This window comes from Carlito syrichta, unplaced genomic scaffold (assembly GCF_000164805.1).
Source record: "Carlito syrichta isolate Samal-C Ts95f unplaced genomic scaffold, Tarsius_syrichta-2.0.1 Scaffold314106, whole genome shotgun sequence".
NCBI classification, from domain to species: Eukaryota; Metazoa; Chordata; class Mammalia; order Primates; family Tarsiidae; genus Carlito; species Carlito syrichta.
In genome coordinates this window covers 132,537-150,254 of record NW_007258202.1, presented here as the reverse complement: position 1 = coordinate 150,254, position 17,718 = coordinate 132,537, and the positions used below count along the sequence as shown (strand labels likewise).

The following is a 17,718-nucleotide window of genomic DNA, read 5'->3' as shown; positions in this document are numbered from 1 at the left end:
CACTGATCTCTTTGGAGTTCTTCCTCTCTTTTTCTGGCCACACCCTTTGTCCTGCAGCTTGATCAGGGTAGGGGGTGGGGTGCCTGGAACTCAGCACTTGTTAGGTCCCTCTGAAGTTTATACTTTCAGGATATTCCCTCTGGGTCATGATCAGTCCCTGAGTAGTTGATCTGCCAGTCACAGAGATTGGATCTGCTGCTCCATAGTGAGCAAGTCGGAGCACTTTCCTGCTCCACCTTCAAGATGGTGGTGGGATGCCTCTCTTATCCTCTTCCATGGCACTTTGCCTCTGGACTCTCACCACTGACCTTGCTGCCAGTGCCCTACCAGGCGCTGAATTGGTGAGGCAAAACCAGGAGCCAACAGTCTCTCTCCTGCTGCACCGGTGAGGGAGAGCCTGAGGCGATATTTTCTCCCCGCAGCTTTTGTCTTTTTAAAAAAAATAATGGCGCTCAGCTTCTGTGACCTGGGAAGAGCCAGGGATGAAGCAGAGAAGTTGCAGCACCAGCTGTTGCAGCAGGGGCCTGGCCACTTGCTCACGAGCCTCCACGTAGTCTCTCCCAGCATTTTCTTCCCAGGGAGAGTTTGTTGATTAAAAAAAAAAAAGAAAGAAAGAAAAAGAAAATGGCGCTCAGCTTCTGCATCCTGGGAATCGCTAGGGTCCAAGCCCAGCTCCTGTGGCACCAGCTGCTGCACCATGAGAGCCCTGGCTACCAGCTCCCAAGCCTTCACTCAGTCAGCCACTCACATCCACTCACTCACCAGTATGTACATAAAATTTTACATACCCTCACTCACTCACATGGGGATTCGCGTAGTCTGACTGGCTTGGCCAGCATCTTCCTGACCTCTCCGAGATATTGCCAGGTGTGGTGGTGTGCACCTGTGGTTCCAGCTGTTTGGAAGACTGAGGTGGAAGTATGGCTTGAGCCCAGCAGGTCGAGACTGTGGTGGCCATGAGTATGTCACTGCATTTCAACCTGGGCATGAGACTCTGACTCAAAAAAATTAAAAAAAAATTAGTTGTGACAAAATACACATAAACTTACATCTTAATTATTAAGTGTACAATTCAGTGACATTAAGTACATTCACATTGTGAAACCATCACCATCATCTTCAGAACTCTTTGTCTTGCAAAATTGAAACTCTATACCTACTAAATAATAACTCCCCATTCCCCCTTCACCTCTAATCCCTGGCGACCACCATTTTACTTTCTCTCTCTATGAATCTGACTACTCTAGGAACCTCGTATAAGTGGAATCAGTCAGTATTTGTCTTTTTGTGTCACTTATGTCATCCAGCATAATGTCAATTTTCATCCATGCTGTACTATGTGTCAAAACTTCCTTTCTTTTTAAGAATAATCTGAATAATCTTTCAATATTATTATTCTTAATTTTTCTACTAAAATTTTCTTCATAGGGAAGCACCTTTTGTTTCCTTGTTTCTTGTTTGCAAACTCTAAATATACTCGAGCAGTCTCTCAATTCCATGTGATTCAATCCCCCTATTGATTTTGCGATGGAAAATTTTAAGAGCTTTTGGTTACTTGGAAGTAAAACATTTGAAAATGTAAAATATGCATCTGTACTTTAGATATATGGCATACATACCATATATGATATGTGCATGGTATATGTGTATATGATATATGTCTGTATAGTGTACAAGGGGGGACCCCCTCAAAAACCCGGAATTTATAAAAAATTGAGTATTTATTCTTACATGTTTAAACTTTAGTCACCTTCAAAACACTTTCTGTTTGATGTAATACACTTATTGAGATGCTTTTTGCTCTGCTCAAAGCAGTTTATGAACTTATCGATTTTGATGCCTTTTAGTGCTTATGCATTTTTTTTTTTTAATCTCTTCCACATTGGCAAAATGTTTCTCTTTGAGGACTTTTTTCATCTGGGGAAACAAAAAATAGTTTTTTGGGGTGAAAGCCAGTTAATAGGGAGCATGGGGCACAGGGGTCATGCTGTTTTTGGTCAAAAACTGCTGACCACTCAGTGTGGTGTGGACAGGTGTGCTGGTAAGTCACTCACAATGAAATCGGCAAATGTGTTGAAAGAATCTCCCCCCAAAAAATTCACTGAAGTCAAACAACACAGCCTCTCACAATAACATTAACTGATACACTGATGTCAGTGGGTTCCTAGAACACTTACCTAGTGGGGGAAACCTGTACTATAAAGGGTCTGCCCTCTAAAAGATAATTCTGGTTGTTTTTTTTTTTTTTTGCCCCCCCACCTTATATTTAATCCATACCATACATTAACAACAACTAACTTTTTTTTTAGTACTTACTATATACTGGCATAATACTAAGTGATTTAGATCATTTAATCATACAACTTTCATGAGGAAGGTACAGTTATCTCTATTTTATAGTTTAGGAAGCCAAGAAATACTGAGGTTGAGAAACTTGCCTGTGATCTCATAGCTAGTTAAGGGAGATAGAATTTGAGCACTCTGACTCTAGAGCCCATGCTTTTAACTACTGTACTGTTTCTGTGATTTAGTTTTTATTATTTATGTTTGTTAACTTTTTGGAAGGAAAATAATTTTTTGGCTCTACAGTGTATGTGTAGTATATACTCTACCTAACATGAAATATTAGAAGAATACTGGAAATGCACTCTTAATAATTGTGGTAGAAAGGTCCTGTCTGGGATATGTTTAGCATCAAATGTCACAGTACATCAAACTGAAATCTCTGCATTTTAAGCCATGAATTTTATCACATTTTGCTTCAATATATACTACTAAGGATCAAGTTATTTTCTTTTTTTTTCCCATTGTGTACTTATTCATGTTTGATGCTTTCATTCAAATAAGAAAATTAATAATAATAAGTAGTATTACATTTATACATCTTTAGCAGATTAACCCAAATTTATAGGGTCTTATAACCTTTTTTTTGAGTTGGAGTCTCACTCTATTACCCAAGCTGGAGTGCAGTGGCATGCTCATGGCCATTGCAGCCTTGACCTGCTGGGCTCAGGTGATCCTTCCACCTCAGCCTTCAAAGTAGTTGGAACCACAGGAATGTGCCACCGTGCCCAGCTGATTTTCTGATTTATTTTAGAGACGAGGTCTCACCAAGTTGCCCAGGCTGATCTTGAACCCTGGATTCAGTCAGTCCTTTCGCCTCTGCCTCCCAAAGTGCTGGAATTGCAGGCGTGAACCCCTGCACCTGGCTGGATCTTATAACCTCTTATGAGGTCAAAGTCTCGGTTTGGAATTAAAAATTTCTTCGTCTGGTTCTTCGTCTGGTTCTTCAGGTTACATTCCTAACTCCAGCTAGCTAATTTTAAAATTTAAACGTTTAGAAGGATAGTTTGTGCAAATTCTTTTCCACTAGAAAAATAAAACAGGTACAGTCTTAATGATGGTTCATGGACTCATCATTTAATTTGAAGAATGAATTAAATGTAATAAACATTAAATATTTTCAGTTAATGTTATAAACTACCAAGTAGATTTGGGTTCAACATCATTTAAAAATAATATTTGTTTTTAGAAAATGTGTTTAATAGAAACTTTTAATATTTTTATTTATTCACTGTTATAATTTTTGCTTTATGTAGCACATGCCAAAATTTAATTCAATTTCAATTAGTGGATACCATATGCAGGAAGCAGGGGCTGATGCCATTCTGGAACTGGCTTATACTATAGCAGATGGATTGGAGTATTCTAGAACTGGACTCCAAGCTGGCCTGACAATTGATGAATTTGCACCAAGGTGAGTACCTTAAACTTAGATATTGTTTCAACATTAGGAAAATGCATAGGGTTGTCTTATGAGTGGGCAGCAAAATGTATTGATAAAATGAACTTATAAATATTAGACCAGATTTTGATTTTCTTATGTATAATTTGAGTGATAATTAGAGCATAAACCAATGCTATTTATAATCAAAGGTCAGAATTAAATTTGGCCACATTTCTTTGTAAATTAGAGGAATTTCTTGTCTCCAGCTATCTAAAGAATACAATTAACTTGTACATTTTAACAAATTACATTAAAATATAAACATAATGTTAAGACAGTTTCACTTTATTCATTTTATTTTTCCATTTTAGAATATGGAAATCAATTATGTTTTTTTTTCTCTTGCACTATGTAATGTAAATGTTTTGAGTTGCACAGTGCCATTGAAAGCATTGTGTTTCACAGTAATTTTTAACAAAATTGTATGAAAAATATGAATATGAAGTGTGTATAAATTTGGAGATAAAAAAAAATCAGTCAACAGTTTATTAATTCAGCAGTTACTTGCTAAGCTTTGCCCTGGGGCAAGCATTAGCCGTATGCTGGCAATACAACATATAGAAAACATGGTTTCTGCCTTCAGAGTGCTTGTAGAGATGAGGTCTTGCTATGTTGTCCATTCTGGTCTTGAACTGTACTCAAGATATCCTTCCTTCTCACCTTCCCAAAGTGCTGGATTGCAAATGTGTGCCACCCTGCGTGGTCTTTAGTTTTGTTTTATGTTCTATGTTGTTAAGTTTAATTAAATTATGGATTTAACATTGCTATTTTAGGTTGTCTTTCTTTTGGGGAATTGGGATGAACTTCTATATGGAAATAGCAAAGATGAGAGCTGGGAGAAGACTCTGGGCTCGCTTAATAGAGAAAATGTTTCAGCCTAAAAACTCAAAATCTCTTCTCCTAAGAGCACATTGTCAGACATCAGGATGGTCACTTACTGAGCAGGTTTGTATGTAATTTAATAATCAGAAATTTAATGAAATCATATTTTTTTCTAAGAAACATGGCACAGTTAGGAAATACATTTAAGAAGCTATGTGCTAACTTTTGAAAACTCAAATATTCTGAAGCATATTGCATACTTAGGTTTGTATTTACACATATAATAAATAAATAAAATTAGCTCCCTCTAGTGGTTAGTAATTTAGAATCATTTCCATCTTAGTTTTATGTAGTGCTGTTTTACTTTTTAAAAAGTAAACAAAATTTGATGATGAAGAAGTAAAAGTCATAATTTAATAAGTTCTCTCTTTATAATTTTTAGAATTATTGACATAAAGCTGCCTAATAAAATTTGATTTTATAAGTACACATCGATTTTATTTATTAAAGTGGTATGCTTATACAAATATGCAAGCAAACAGATCGTTTAAAGACTGCTATCACTTAGGGAACTTAATTTCATTTCAGTAAAAATTGCGTGGTGGTGATCATGTTTTTATGCATGTTCTCTTTACCTATTCAACTATTTTGATACATTTAAAAATAATGTATACATATAAAGTTACATTGCTTTTGTACATCTAGAAATGAGTAACACCAATATGCTCCATATGAAATATAACTGCAGGTCCTTATAAATGGAGAAATAGAGATTTTCAGGGTTGGAAGGAACTTTAGTATAATTATTTTGTCATAACCTGCTTTTTTTTAAAAAAAAAAAGATAACATGCTTATTTTTACAGCTAAGGCAACTGAAGTTCAGAAAGGCCCAACGGCTTGCTCAGATTTCAATTGGGGACACAATAAACTAGAGCCCAGATTTCCTATCTCATAGTTCATTGTTCATGTGTTTCATTAATCATTTGAGTGCCTGTTTCACACACATCACTGTGGTAGATACTTTGAGGTATACAAAATGGTAAGGACATAGTGAATTATGAAATGAAGCATTATATAATCTAAATAGAAAAAATATATATTCTTGATATGAGTATAAAAAAGTGTTTAGCAATGTGAATGTAAGCACAATAGATATTTGATCTTTCAGAGGATTATAAGAAACAGTGTTTTAATGACTAGGTGCAGAGTAGATATTTTGGTTTTTATTTCTATTTCTGATTTGTTCACTAATTTGCCTAAGTTTATTCGATATTCTGAAACCCATTGTGGACATCTGTATAGAAGATATGCAGCACTTGCCATTTAATCATATTGTCTTTTATAGGTACAATATTTATCAACTGTTTCCTTCTTTTTTATAAAATGTTTTAGGATCCTTATAATAACATTGTTCGTACTGCAATAGAAGCAATGGCAGCAGTGTTTGGAGGGACTCAGTCTTTGCACACAAATTCCTTTGATGAAGCTTTGGGTTTGCCAACTGTGAAAAGTGCTCGAATTGCTAGGAACACACAAATAATCATTCAAGAAGAATCTGGGATTCCCAAAGTGGCTGATCCTTGGGGAGGTTCATATATGATGGAATCTCTCACAAATGATGTTTATGATGCTGCCTTGAAGGTCAGTTTTTTCTCTTTGCAACTTTGCTCTCAAGATATATATTTATAAACATAGATTTATAAACCAAGATTTTTAAATTTATGAATCAGATCATTTATAGGTTTTTATTGAGGCTTATAAGATGTTTGAGAGAAAAAGAGAAGTTTAGATTTGATTTTATTGCTTTCAAAACTGAAATTTAATTTGAAAATACATTTATATTTATAGTAAACCATTTTTTCAAAGAGTAAAAAAGACAACTAATACTAAAAAGCTTAAACACAAAACAGAAGTTTTTTTTATCATCTACTTGTTTTTTTCCTGTATCCTAGAGTAAGCTGCATCTTTTTTTTCCACATATTTCTTTTTTGTTTATTTTTTTATCCGTATAGTTTAAAATCACACATGTGTACTGTTTGCTCTGATTCCATCAACTTTAGATATTAGATATTAGATCATAGACATTATGCATTGCTTTCCTAGTATTGTTTTAGATTTTAGCTGATTTATACTCCTTTTTTTTCTCCTCCCTCACTGCCAGTATAATTATACCTCAATATAATCCTTCATGAAGTCCTCTGATACTCTCATTGAATTTAAACTGTTTTCTCTCTAGGTCTGCTCACCATTGCTGTCATTTGACTTCTCTTTGCCATTATCCTGGGAATATATTTTCACATCTTCTATATTGAATTCTGAATCCTGAGTTCCTTGTCTCTTTGTTATTTTGAAGCACATTTCATAGCAACCTGATAAAAGTGGTACATGGGAGATAAATTATTTGAAATTTTGCCTGTTTGAAGATATCTTTATTCTGTTGCTATATTTCATTGATAGTCTGACTAGATTTGAATATATTTCCATTCAGAAATTTATAAGCAAGTTTATAAGCATTGATCTTTTTATTCTAGATTTTCATTCTAGCTTCCAGTATTTCTTATCAGATATATGGTGCCATTCTCATTCAGGATCTTTCTTTCTGAAAACATCATTCAGGATCTTCTTTATTTTTTGTGTTAATGTATAATTTGGTGCATATATTTTTTCCTACATTGCACTAAACCTTTGATGGGTCTTTTTCATATCATGTTTTCAAAATATTTTTACAGCTCTGGGAAATTTTAAAATATTATTTATTTGATAATTTCTTTCGGATATTTTTCTATGATTTTTCTTTCTAGAACTAGTCATAAGCTATTAGTCCTCCCTAAATAATATGTTGATGTTCTTATCTTTTCTATAATGCATCTCTTTGCTTTTTAATTTTGTTTTCTTGGAAATGTGTTAACTTTATAGTTCTACTTAAGTACTTTAACATTCATATATAATATTTTTAATTTCTAAGAGTTCATTTTGTTTTCTAATTTTTCCCTTATACTGTATGTCATAATAATTTGTTTCATTGATGCAGAAGCTCTTCTTATTCTGAAGATACTAATGATATTTTTTGAAGTTTTTTTCTGCATTTTATATTGTCTCTATTTTCTCTGTGTGCCTTTTTTCTTTAGTTTTATTGTTCAGAGTGCAGGCCTTTACTTAAGTAAAACAACTTAACCTTACTTCTTTCTGTATTTGGTATTTGATAGTTCATTGCTTCTTAAGTTCATTTTATGCAGACAGTAAAGTTTGGTTCTCCTGACAGAATGGGAGAATGGTAGTTGCAAACTCTCAAGTCGTGTCTCTCTTTTTAGCTTCCCAACCTTGTCTTCTGTAGACTACAATACAGGTCCTTCTTTCTTGAATTCTTTAGGTAAAAAGCAAGTTTGATCCTTATCCTTCCTGCTAAGTCATGTATCATTCCACCATCTATTTTTTTGCCTTTATATATGAAGATTGAAGTTTTAAATGTTTCCTAATTTTATAAAGATAAAGTTATATCATTTCTCTGCTGCACAAATAAAAAACAAATTTCATTTTAAAATATATTTTTCTTAAAGAGTCTTTATTTATGTAACTATGAAAATTTATGTAGCTAAAAAAAAAAGATTAAGAAATTGATGTTTTCTTTGGTTTTCTCTTAAGACTTGAATGAGAGGTTTTGTGTTTCCAAAATATACTTGTTAGTTTTTCTGTTGAGTTTTCAAATAACTTTAAACACACAAATTTTAATGAATGCCCTTGATGTTTACTTAATTCTTTTTAATTTTCTTTTATACTTTTTTATAATTTATAATTTTCTTTTTATAATTTTATTAATACTATTACTAATATATAATACCATAACAAATTTGTATAGTTTACAAGCATTTTTTAATATTGTCGTTGAGTTTTATTAATGTTTTTCTTCTTAGCTCATTAATGAAATTGAAGAAATGGGTGGAATGGCCAAAGCTGTAGCTGAGGGAATACCTAAACTTCGAATTGAAGAATGTGCTGCCCGAAGACAAGCTCGAATAGATTCTGGTAAACATAAAGTTAAAAACTTTATATATGAAATTGAGTATTTAAAAAGAAATATTAAGTTCTTTTTGAAGATCACATGTATAGTTAATAACAAAAATAATGAAAAAAGAAACTTTTTTTAATGTTTTATGTCTATATACATATATCTTTGTTTGCCTTTTATGTGCAGACAATAATATGTACAAATTGTCTATGGATATGTACCCATTATATGTGTGTACATGTTTATGGGTGGATATCACCAACTTTTTGAAGATAACAATGTTATGGTCATTGTGCTCTGTACTGGAGTATTCATTCGTTCAATCAATTAATGCTTTTTTCATCTATTGTGTTTGAGGTACTTGTTTGGGCATACAACTGAAATAGTGTAGACATGATTTCTGTTCCCATAGATTTTACATTCTAGTAAAAGAGAAAAAAATAAACAAGTAAAATAACTACAGATTGTAATAAGTGTTATGAAGGAAATAAGGGGTATAACTGGGATAGGTATGGTGGTATGTTTCAGATAAGAGAAACAGTCTGGTACCTTGAGACAAAATATATTCTTTATTACATAAAGAAGTATCTTTGCAATTTTGATTTATTGCTTGTAGATCTTAAAAGTATTTTTTTTTCTCTAAAAGTTACTGGCTGTCAAAGAATTCAAGAAAATATTAGAAAAGCTACTGGGTTTTAAATTTCTGCCTTATAGATCTTAGATGTTAACTGCTCTGTTTTTATTTTGTAATGTTAGAAGATTTATCAGAAACTCTGGGAAATTGTATAGTTTGGGAGAATAATCAAAGATCTTCCTTCCAGAGACTGATATATACCTGTTCTCCCACTTCACACTCCCCAGATTTGCTGATCTATATTGAAGTTTCATTAAATGTAAAGATATTAAACTTATAAGGAAGATACATGATAAACAGAACATTTTTTATTAGGCAATTATTTGTGAATAGAATCTTTATGTTATTTTCCTTTGAAAAATTAACAGGTTCTGAAGTCATTGTTGGAGTAAATAAGTACCAGTTGGAAAAAGAAGACTCTGTAGAGGTCCTGGCGATTGATAATACTTCAGTGCGTAACAAGCAGATTGAAAAACTTAAGAAGGTATTAGTTGCTTTTTTTTTTTTTTTTTTTTTTTTTTTTTTAGTATTTTCTGTATTCTGGGCACTAGCTAAGCTCTTAAATTGTCCTGCCCAAATTGATCCTTATAACAACAATGTGAGGTGGATATCATTTTTCATCATTTCAAATATAAGGAAACTAAAGATAAAACATTGAGAAATTTGCTCAGGATGAATACTTAGACAGCTATGACTCACTCTAGGTCTGTTGACACCCAAACCTCATATTTTAACCATGATATCTGCCTCTGTGAAACGTATATGTTGGTGTTGTAATCCACACTACAATAATAATGCCCTTCATAATTAATAGATTAGAACTAAGACTTAGATGATTATGTAACTCATTCAGAGTAAAAAGCAGAATAAAGTTTAGAGTTAGTATTTGAACCCAGGGCCTCACATTGTAATTTCTTTCCATTAGACCATAGTTCCTGCTACAACTATGAAAGAATTATTTGCTTTCTGATTTTTAAAAAATCAACTATATTTGGTAGTGTTTTATTAAGATGCAGTTTATAGTAAACTTTACTTATTCTGATTGAAACTAGAGTATTGTATTTCCTTTTTATTTTCAATTTGTCACTTAAATGATTGAAAGTGTATGAAATGCTAAAATAGATACACCATAATAATTGTCACTGTTGTAATCTATATATTTCTGCTATATAAAGCTACATTAGCCTCAAGTCTTTGGCTTTTGTTATTACTGCCATTTTCAGTGTAAGAAAGTTAAAACCTTAATAGTTCTCTTTTCCTGTGATTGTTTGAGATATGACTTCCCCTCCCCCCCCTTAGTTTAAACATTTTGTAAAAATCTAATAGACTTTGTCCGGTTAGATTGAATGAATACTATCATCTTCAATTTCCATTCCCATTAGAGTTAATGGCAGATATTTAAGATGTTATTTTCTTCTTCATCCTCTATCTGATCTGGAATAATAATGACTGCTTTGTCACATCTTTTCATTTTTTTAAGGGGTCCTATTTAGCATGTAGTATTTTTATTTTCAGTGATCACAAAACTCTTACTCAATATTTGTTATATTTGGAAAGCCTCTTTCTCCTTTTTTATAACTTAGTCTTATTAGCTTTATACTCTCAAAACTTGAGAGGTTCCATTTATCATAAATGATGGTAAACTTTATTTTGAGTAAGAGTGAGAAATTCAGCAATGATAATATTGAAATAATAGTTAACATTTATTGAGCACTTATTATGTACCACATACTGTGCTGAGTACTTTTCGGAAATTATGGTGGTTTTGTGTATCATTTTATTTAACAGGTAGTTAAATTTCATTTATAGATGGGGGAACCAATTAGAGTGTCTCATTTAGTTGCTCAAGTTTATACTGTAAGTGGGAGATCTGGGATTTGAATGCAAATTTCTTGACTCTAGTGCCAGTTTAGGAGACATGGATGTTCTAGTGTAAATTTTTCCTAATTTTGAACTTTCTTCAGACCACACCAAATCAAAGTTCTTCTATTGTAAAAATTAACTTTCATCATAGCTAAAATCAAGAGATATTTTTTATTTCTGCTGCGGTACTCTGAGCTGTACCCTGGTACTGGACTAAAGTTTATATTTTCTCATGATTTTCTTTTACAAATAGTTATAACAGTATTTTTACTTGTAGTGTTAACATTTTTAAAACTGGAACCACCTCAACAATAATTTTATATTAATATTTTTATAGTTTCCAGCCCCAGTTAATTTTAGCATGCATTTTCACTCCATGAATTTCCGTAATTTGTTTTTCAGATAATTATAGCAAACCTACATAATCTGTAAACCAGCAAAGGTGTACTTTTCAGCTGTGCTCAAATGTCACCTTATCTAAGAAGGTGGTCCATATTTTGATAGCACCCTATGCTGCTCCCCCATCACTTCATTATTTACTCAGTTTTATTTTTCTCTTAAATTGTATATTTATTTATATGTTTATTGTTTCTCTCTTTCTCTCTTCAATAAAATGTAATGTTTGTGAGGGCATGGACTTTGTTTTGTTTATTGCTATATCTCCACAACTAGAACAATATTAGCATTAATAAATGCTTAATTAATACTTGCCATCTATTTTAGCTTAATTAGAAAATGCTTGTAAATAATAATTATTGTTTGAGTTGAATAGCTTGAAATTTTGGGTATTCAGAAATAATCCTGTCTTTAAACATAATTGTTAAAAATACATGTTAAGGAATTAAGTCATATACATGTTATTCTGACTGTTAATATAGACTATATTTGCAGAAGCTCTTGTTTCCTGAAACCATGACTCTGCATTCTTGTTATTCCTGTTACTTTTATAAAGTTAAGATTTATTGAGTGCCTGTGCTATTCTAGGAATTGCCTTAGTTATCCATTTTCTCTTTTAGTCCTTATACTAATGTTACTCTTTTCATCACTCTCATCTGACAGAACACTGATGTGGAGAGATGTTAATAATGTTCTTATGTTCATTCAGCTAGCAAATGTCAGTTCTGGAACTTGAATCCAAGTGTTACTCTTTTGACTATGATCTTAACTTCATACTAGTTTCTTTCTAACTTTTTGACCATGATTCACACAGTAAGAAATGCATTTACTACATGCCTACCTACACATACATGAATTCACATGTGTTTGAAAACCTATAGCTGAAATACAAGTTTCACAAAATAGTACTTACACAAACTGTGTGCATTATACTTAGTTTCTATGCTGTTTCAGTTTTTTAAAAGTGCTGTTCACTGTTCACTAATGCCCTTAGCCATCCACTAATGGACTTACAATTTAAGAAACACCACACTATACTATATTGACTCCCCTTATTAGAAATGTAGATCACACCAGAAAAATGCAAGTAACTGTATAAGGTAAAGAAAAATGGGCATTTTCATAGAGAATTTGGAGTTGAGTTTTTCCGTGGCGTGCTACAGTCAGTCCTCTATTTCTGTGAGTTACACATCTGTAGATTTAACCAACCATAGATTGAAAATATTTGGAAAAAAAAAAAAAAGGATGGTTCCATTTGTACTAACCACATACAGACTTTTTTCTTGTTATTATTTCCTAAACAATACAGTATAACAACTATTTACCTGGTATTTGCATTGTATTCGGTACTATAAGTACTTTAGAGACGATTTAAAGTATGTGGGAGGAAGTGTATAGGTTATATGCAAATACTATGCCATATTATATAAGGGACTTCAACATCTTTGAATTTTGGTATCTGCAGGGGTTGGGGATTATGGAACCAATTCCTCCTACAAAGGGACAAATTTTCTGTCCCACTTTAGCTCATAGATACTATATTATTTTAGTGGCATATTGAGCGGTAACAGGTTTTTGTTTTCTGGTTTTCCACCCCCCAAAAGACAGCAGGAGCAGTATCATGTTTTAGCCTTTTTTTTTTTTTTTTAACTGGTGGTACAACTTGTACAAAAATTAGATTTAGGTAACTTTGTTTTTGCAAACTGTTGGCAGAGTAAAGTAGAATTAGGGAAAAAGTCTTTGACCATGCTTTTCATCATCTTTCTTTCTTACTTAGGATATTTTTAAATACAAAGAACAGTGATACACATATGTATTATTCTATATGCATACATGCCATTTAAACATATTGCTATTTATCTAAAGGAAACTTAAACTGTAACTAAAATATTCTCTAAGTTTTGATCTTTTTTTTCCCCCATATCACTATTATTCCTTCAAAGTCCTTCACATGAAAGACCCACTTGCTTTTAATGCCTTGTTATTTTAGAAAAACCTAAGCAGTGCTACTTGGGAAAGTCAACACTCTTATTGTTCTGCATGTTTCTGATTTGTCAGGTTTGCACCAAGTTTGGTATTATTTTATGAAATTCTGAGTAAATGAATGAACTGAATGAATGAAATTACTAGGTTTTATATATATATATATATATATTTTTTTTTTTTTTTCTTTGTTTCTCTTTTTTGAGGGGGATAGGATTTCAGAACAGTCTCGTATGGTATGAATCAGGGTCTGATCTTTTAATTGCCGTTTTATTCTCTGTTTATGTGAATTGTCTCTTTCCTTTTCCTTTTCCATAAGATTAAATCAAGCAGGGATCAAGTTTTGGCTGAACAGTGTCTTGCTGCACTTACCGAATGTGCTGCCAGTGGAGATGGAAATATTTTGGCTCTTGCAGTGGATGCAGCTCGGGCAAGGTAAGGATATATAAGTTTGGAGATTTTCAAAGACTGAGTTGAGCAGTTTAGCTTTTCGCAGTATATTTAAGTAAAAGGTTGATCCTGTAAACCATGTGAGTCCACAAGACAGTATGGCAAGTATAATAAATTTGATTCTTATCTTTTAAAAAATCTTTGCATTTAAAACATTCACATATTTTGAATGAAATATATGAATGCTTGTGTATTTCACTGTGGCTTCAATATGAAGCCTTTTTAAATGAATATTTCATTGATTTGCAGGTTGAAATTTGATGTACTCTCAAGTAGATCATCAGGCTTATGCCCACAACTTTGACATTTCACCAGTTAAAATAGCTCTTGCTAGGGGAAACATTAATCTGAGAATTGTGGAGAAAATGTGTTATTGTGCTGTTACTTTTGAATTATTTTTAATCATGTAGCAACCAGAAGAGGAACTAACTTCCCTTCCTTGCCATTCCAGATATTTTTCCCTTGTTGATAGAGCCTTGCATTCTTTTAAGAGTAGAATATTTTTTAGTTGTTCCCAGTCTTTTATCTCTCTTTGACATTTTGGCCTACTGCATTTGATTTTCTAATGCATTTTAGCTGGTCTTGTTAAAGTTCACCAGCGACCTCCTCTTTGTCAGATATTGTGGACATTTTTTTTTTTTTGAGTTGGAGTCTCACTCTGTCGCCCAGACTGGAGTGCAGTGGCCACTCCAGGCCACCGCAGCCTCGCTTGCTGGGCTCCGGCGATCCTTCCGCCTCAGCCTTCCAAGTAGCCGGAATTACAGGCATGCGCTACCATGCCCGGCTGATTTTTTGGTTTATTGTAGACATGAGGTCTCACTGCCCAGGCGGTTCTCAAACCCGCGGGCTCAGGCAATCCACTCACCTCAGCCTCCCAAAGGCGAGGGATTACAGGCTGAGCCACCGAGCCCGGCTGTGGGAATTTTTTAGTCATATCTTGACTTCTTTACACTTCTTCCTTCTCGGAACGTCTGTCTTTATAACTCCTAATATGCTCCTTTGTCCCCTAACCTTTGTCTGTATTTAAGAACAATCTAGACAGAAAACAAGAGTTGCTTCCTTGTTTTATCTGCATCTGTGTTGTCAAAGGCATAATATGGCAAGGTGGAGATTGTTGTACTTGCTACCTAACAGGATTATTATGAGGAGACATTAAATAAGCCGGGCTCGGTGGCTCAGCCTGTAATCCCGCGCCTTTGGGAGGCTGAGGTGAGTGAATTGCCTGAGCCCGCGGGTTCGAGACCCGCCTGGGCAGCAAGACCTCATCTCTACAATAAATCAAAAAATCAGCCAGGCATGGTAGCGCATGCCTGTAATTCCGGCTACTTGGAAGGCTGAGGCGGAAGGATCGCCGGAGCCCAGCAGGTCGAGGCTGCGGTGGCCGGGAGCGGCCCCTGCACTCCAGTCTTGGCGACAGAGTGAGACTCCAACTCAAAACAAAAAAATAAATAAATAAAAATATTGCTTGGGACAGGCACTTAATAAATATTAATTGTTATTATTTTTATATTTCTTATGCTTTTAAAGTTATTTTAATACATTACATATTATACATAAATAAATGGATACATATATAAATGTATTATATTAAGAAATGAAAGGAGTCTGAAATGTTACTCTTCTTGTCAGCTAACAAGTTATCAGTCTCATGGGAAGCTGGTTGAAGATATGAGACCTCTGAGTTAGAACTGAAGGATACTTTATGACTGCAGTAGTAGTAGCCAGAGTATCAGCAGTTTGGGGGCTAGTTCCTCTGAATCCCAATTCCTACAGAGCGATGTGAAAAGGACTCTAGATGATACCTCATGTACAGGGGGTTGGATTACATTCCAGGAGAGGAAACCTAAAGTTAGAGATTGTGAATCTTTTATAACGGACAATGAGTATACCTTCCTTTTGTTCTAGAAGGAGACATTATTATATTGGACAGTAAGCAAAACTACCCTTAGCTCTGGAGGTAGCCACTATATTCCAAGGCTGTTTACTATACACACATCTGTGAAAAGATAGTCCAGAATTAAAGGGCAATCAGTGATTTGCTTTGCAGGACAAGTAGAAAAATGAGTGACCCATGGACATTTTATTTCAATATATGGTAATGACACTAAATAAATTACTTTTGCTTTTCAGTGTTTATTGATTAACATAATGAACTTTTTAAAAAAGTGTAATTTTTAGTGTGTAAGGCATAGAGTAAATAATATGTGTTGGGTTTTTTTTTCCAGTTTTAATTTCATAAATAAATTAAATGACTTCTGATTAAAATCCTTTGGTGGTCTCCCATTATTTTTAGATTAAAACCTAATTATTTGTACGATAACCTGCAAGACCTGTCTCTCTGACTTCATCCTACTTTCTTCACTATGGCGTATCCCATTTCACTTCTTTCTATTTTTAGAATACAAAACCTATTTTCCTATGTCTCAGAACCTTTGCATTCAGTGTTTCCTTTCCCAAACACTCTTCTCATTTATGTTCCTTTGGATTCCTCTTTCTCATAATTTATATCTTAGTTCAAAAGTCATATCTTAAATATCTTTAAAACTGATCTCCCAGACATCTTATTCTATCTTGGCCTGTTTTCATGTCTTTATATACTTATTACCTATGCAATGTTATTATTAATTTATTTATTTGCTTGTGTATCATCTACATCCATGACAAGATGATGAGTTCTATAAGGGCAAGCACTGAATATGCTAAAAAAATTTACATCTTATCAAAAATATCAGTGGGAGTCTTGCTCTTTATACATTAGTATTGTTAATGGTGAATTTTTCAGAAAACTTCAGATTCTTGTCTATTTATAGTTTTTAGGTCATTCAGTCATATTTTTGGATGACAATGTTGAAAAGAGATTAGCATGTGTAAAGACAGCTCAAATAACTTTTTAATAAATATTTTCAGAAAAGGTGCTTTCACAATACATAAAAACATTATCTAGAATTTTGTATAAGACATTTTTTGCTTAAGTAATTAAATATGTATAATTGCATTGAATAGTAAAGTAAACAATTATCTTTAATTGCAAAATAATGACATTAATGGGACCACAACTTAATATTTTAGATGTACAGTTGGAGAAATCACAGATGCCCTGAAAAAGGTATTTGGTGAACATAAAGCTAATGATCGTATGGTGAGTGGAGCATATCGCCAGGAATTTGGAGAAAGTAAAGAGATAATATCTGCTATCAAGAGGTAATATGTAAAATATCTTAGGCCAGGATTTTATCTTTTGTGTTAACACAATCACCTTATATCTACCGGGAGCTTAATTTTCTTATATACAACGTGGAAAATTTTTGAATTGACTTTTCTGTTAGTTTGTAATTCTAGTAAAATTAATGAATAGTAAGTTAAATATTAATTATATTATTATGTATATCATGCATATTACATATAATCTATGAAATAGATATAATTCATTTATGATAGAATATATAATTAGAAATGTATCATGGAGAATTATATGTTATAGTTATGTATAATAATATATAATATTATGAATAATATATTTACTAATTAATAAATATTAAATATTGTAACTAATATTAGTTTTTATGAAATTAATAATATTTTGATGTCACCATAGTTATCTTTTTTTTTTTCTTTGTTTGTTTGGAGTCTCACTCTGTCGCCCAGACTGGAGTGCAGTGGCCGCTCCCGGCCACCGCAACCTTGACCCGCTGGGCTTCGGCAATCCTTCTGCCTCAGCCTTCCAAGTAGTTGGAATTACAGGCATGCACTACCATGCCCGGCTGATTTTTTGATTTA

General features: G+C 33.2%; 1 protein-coding gene across 1 annotated transcript in view; it reads left to right on the top strand.

Annotated features, from left to right (window-relative positions):
- The window catches only part of MUT (methylmalonyl-CoA mutase), a 36,455-nt gene that overhangs the window by 10,938 nt on the left and 7,799 nt on the right, over positions 1 to 17,718 (top strand). The window contains exons 4-10 of the mRNA XM_008071047.1: positions 3,600 to 3,757; positions 4,561 to 4,732; positions 6,002 to 6,250; positions 8,521 to 8,632; positions 9,618 to 9,733; positions 13,811 to 13,926; positions 17,011 to 17,142. Coding sequence (XP_008069238.1) covers positions 3,600 to 3,757; positions 4,561 to 4,732; positions 6,002 to 6,250; positions 8,521 to 8,632; positions 9,618 to 9,733; positions 13,811 to 13,926; positions 17,011 to 17,142 — 1,055 coding nt within the window. The remainder of the gene's footprint in view (positions 1 to 3,599; positions 3,758 to 4,560; positions 4,733 to 6,001; positions 6,251 to 8,520; positions 8,633 to 9,617; positions 9,734 to 13,810; positions 13,927 to 17,010; positions 17,143 to 17,718) is intronic.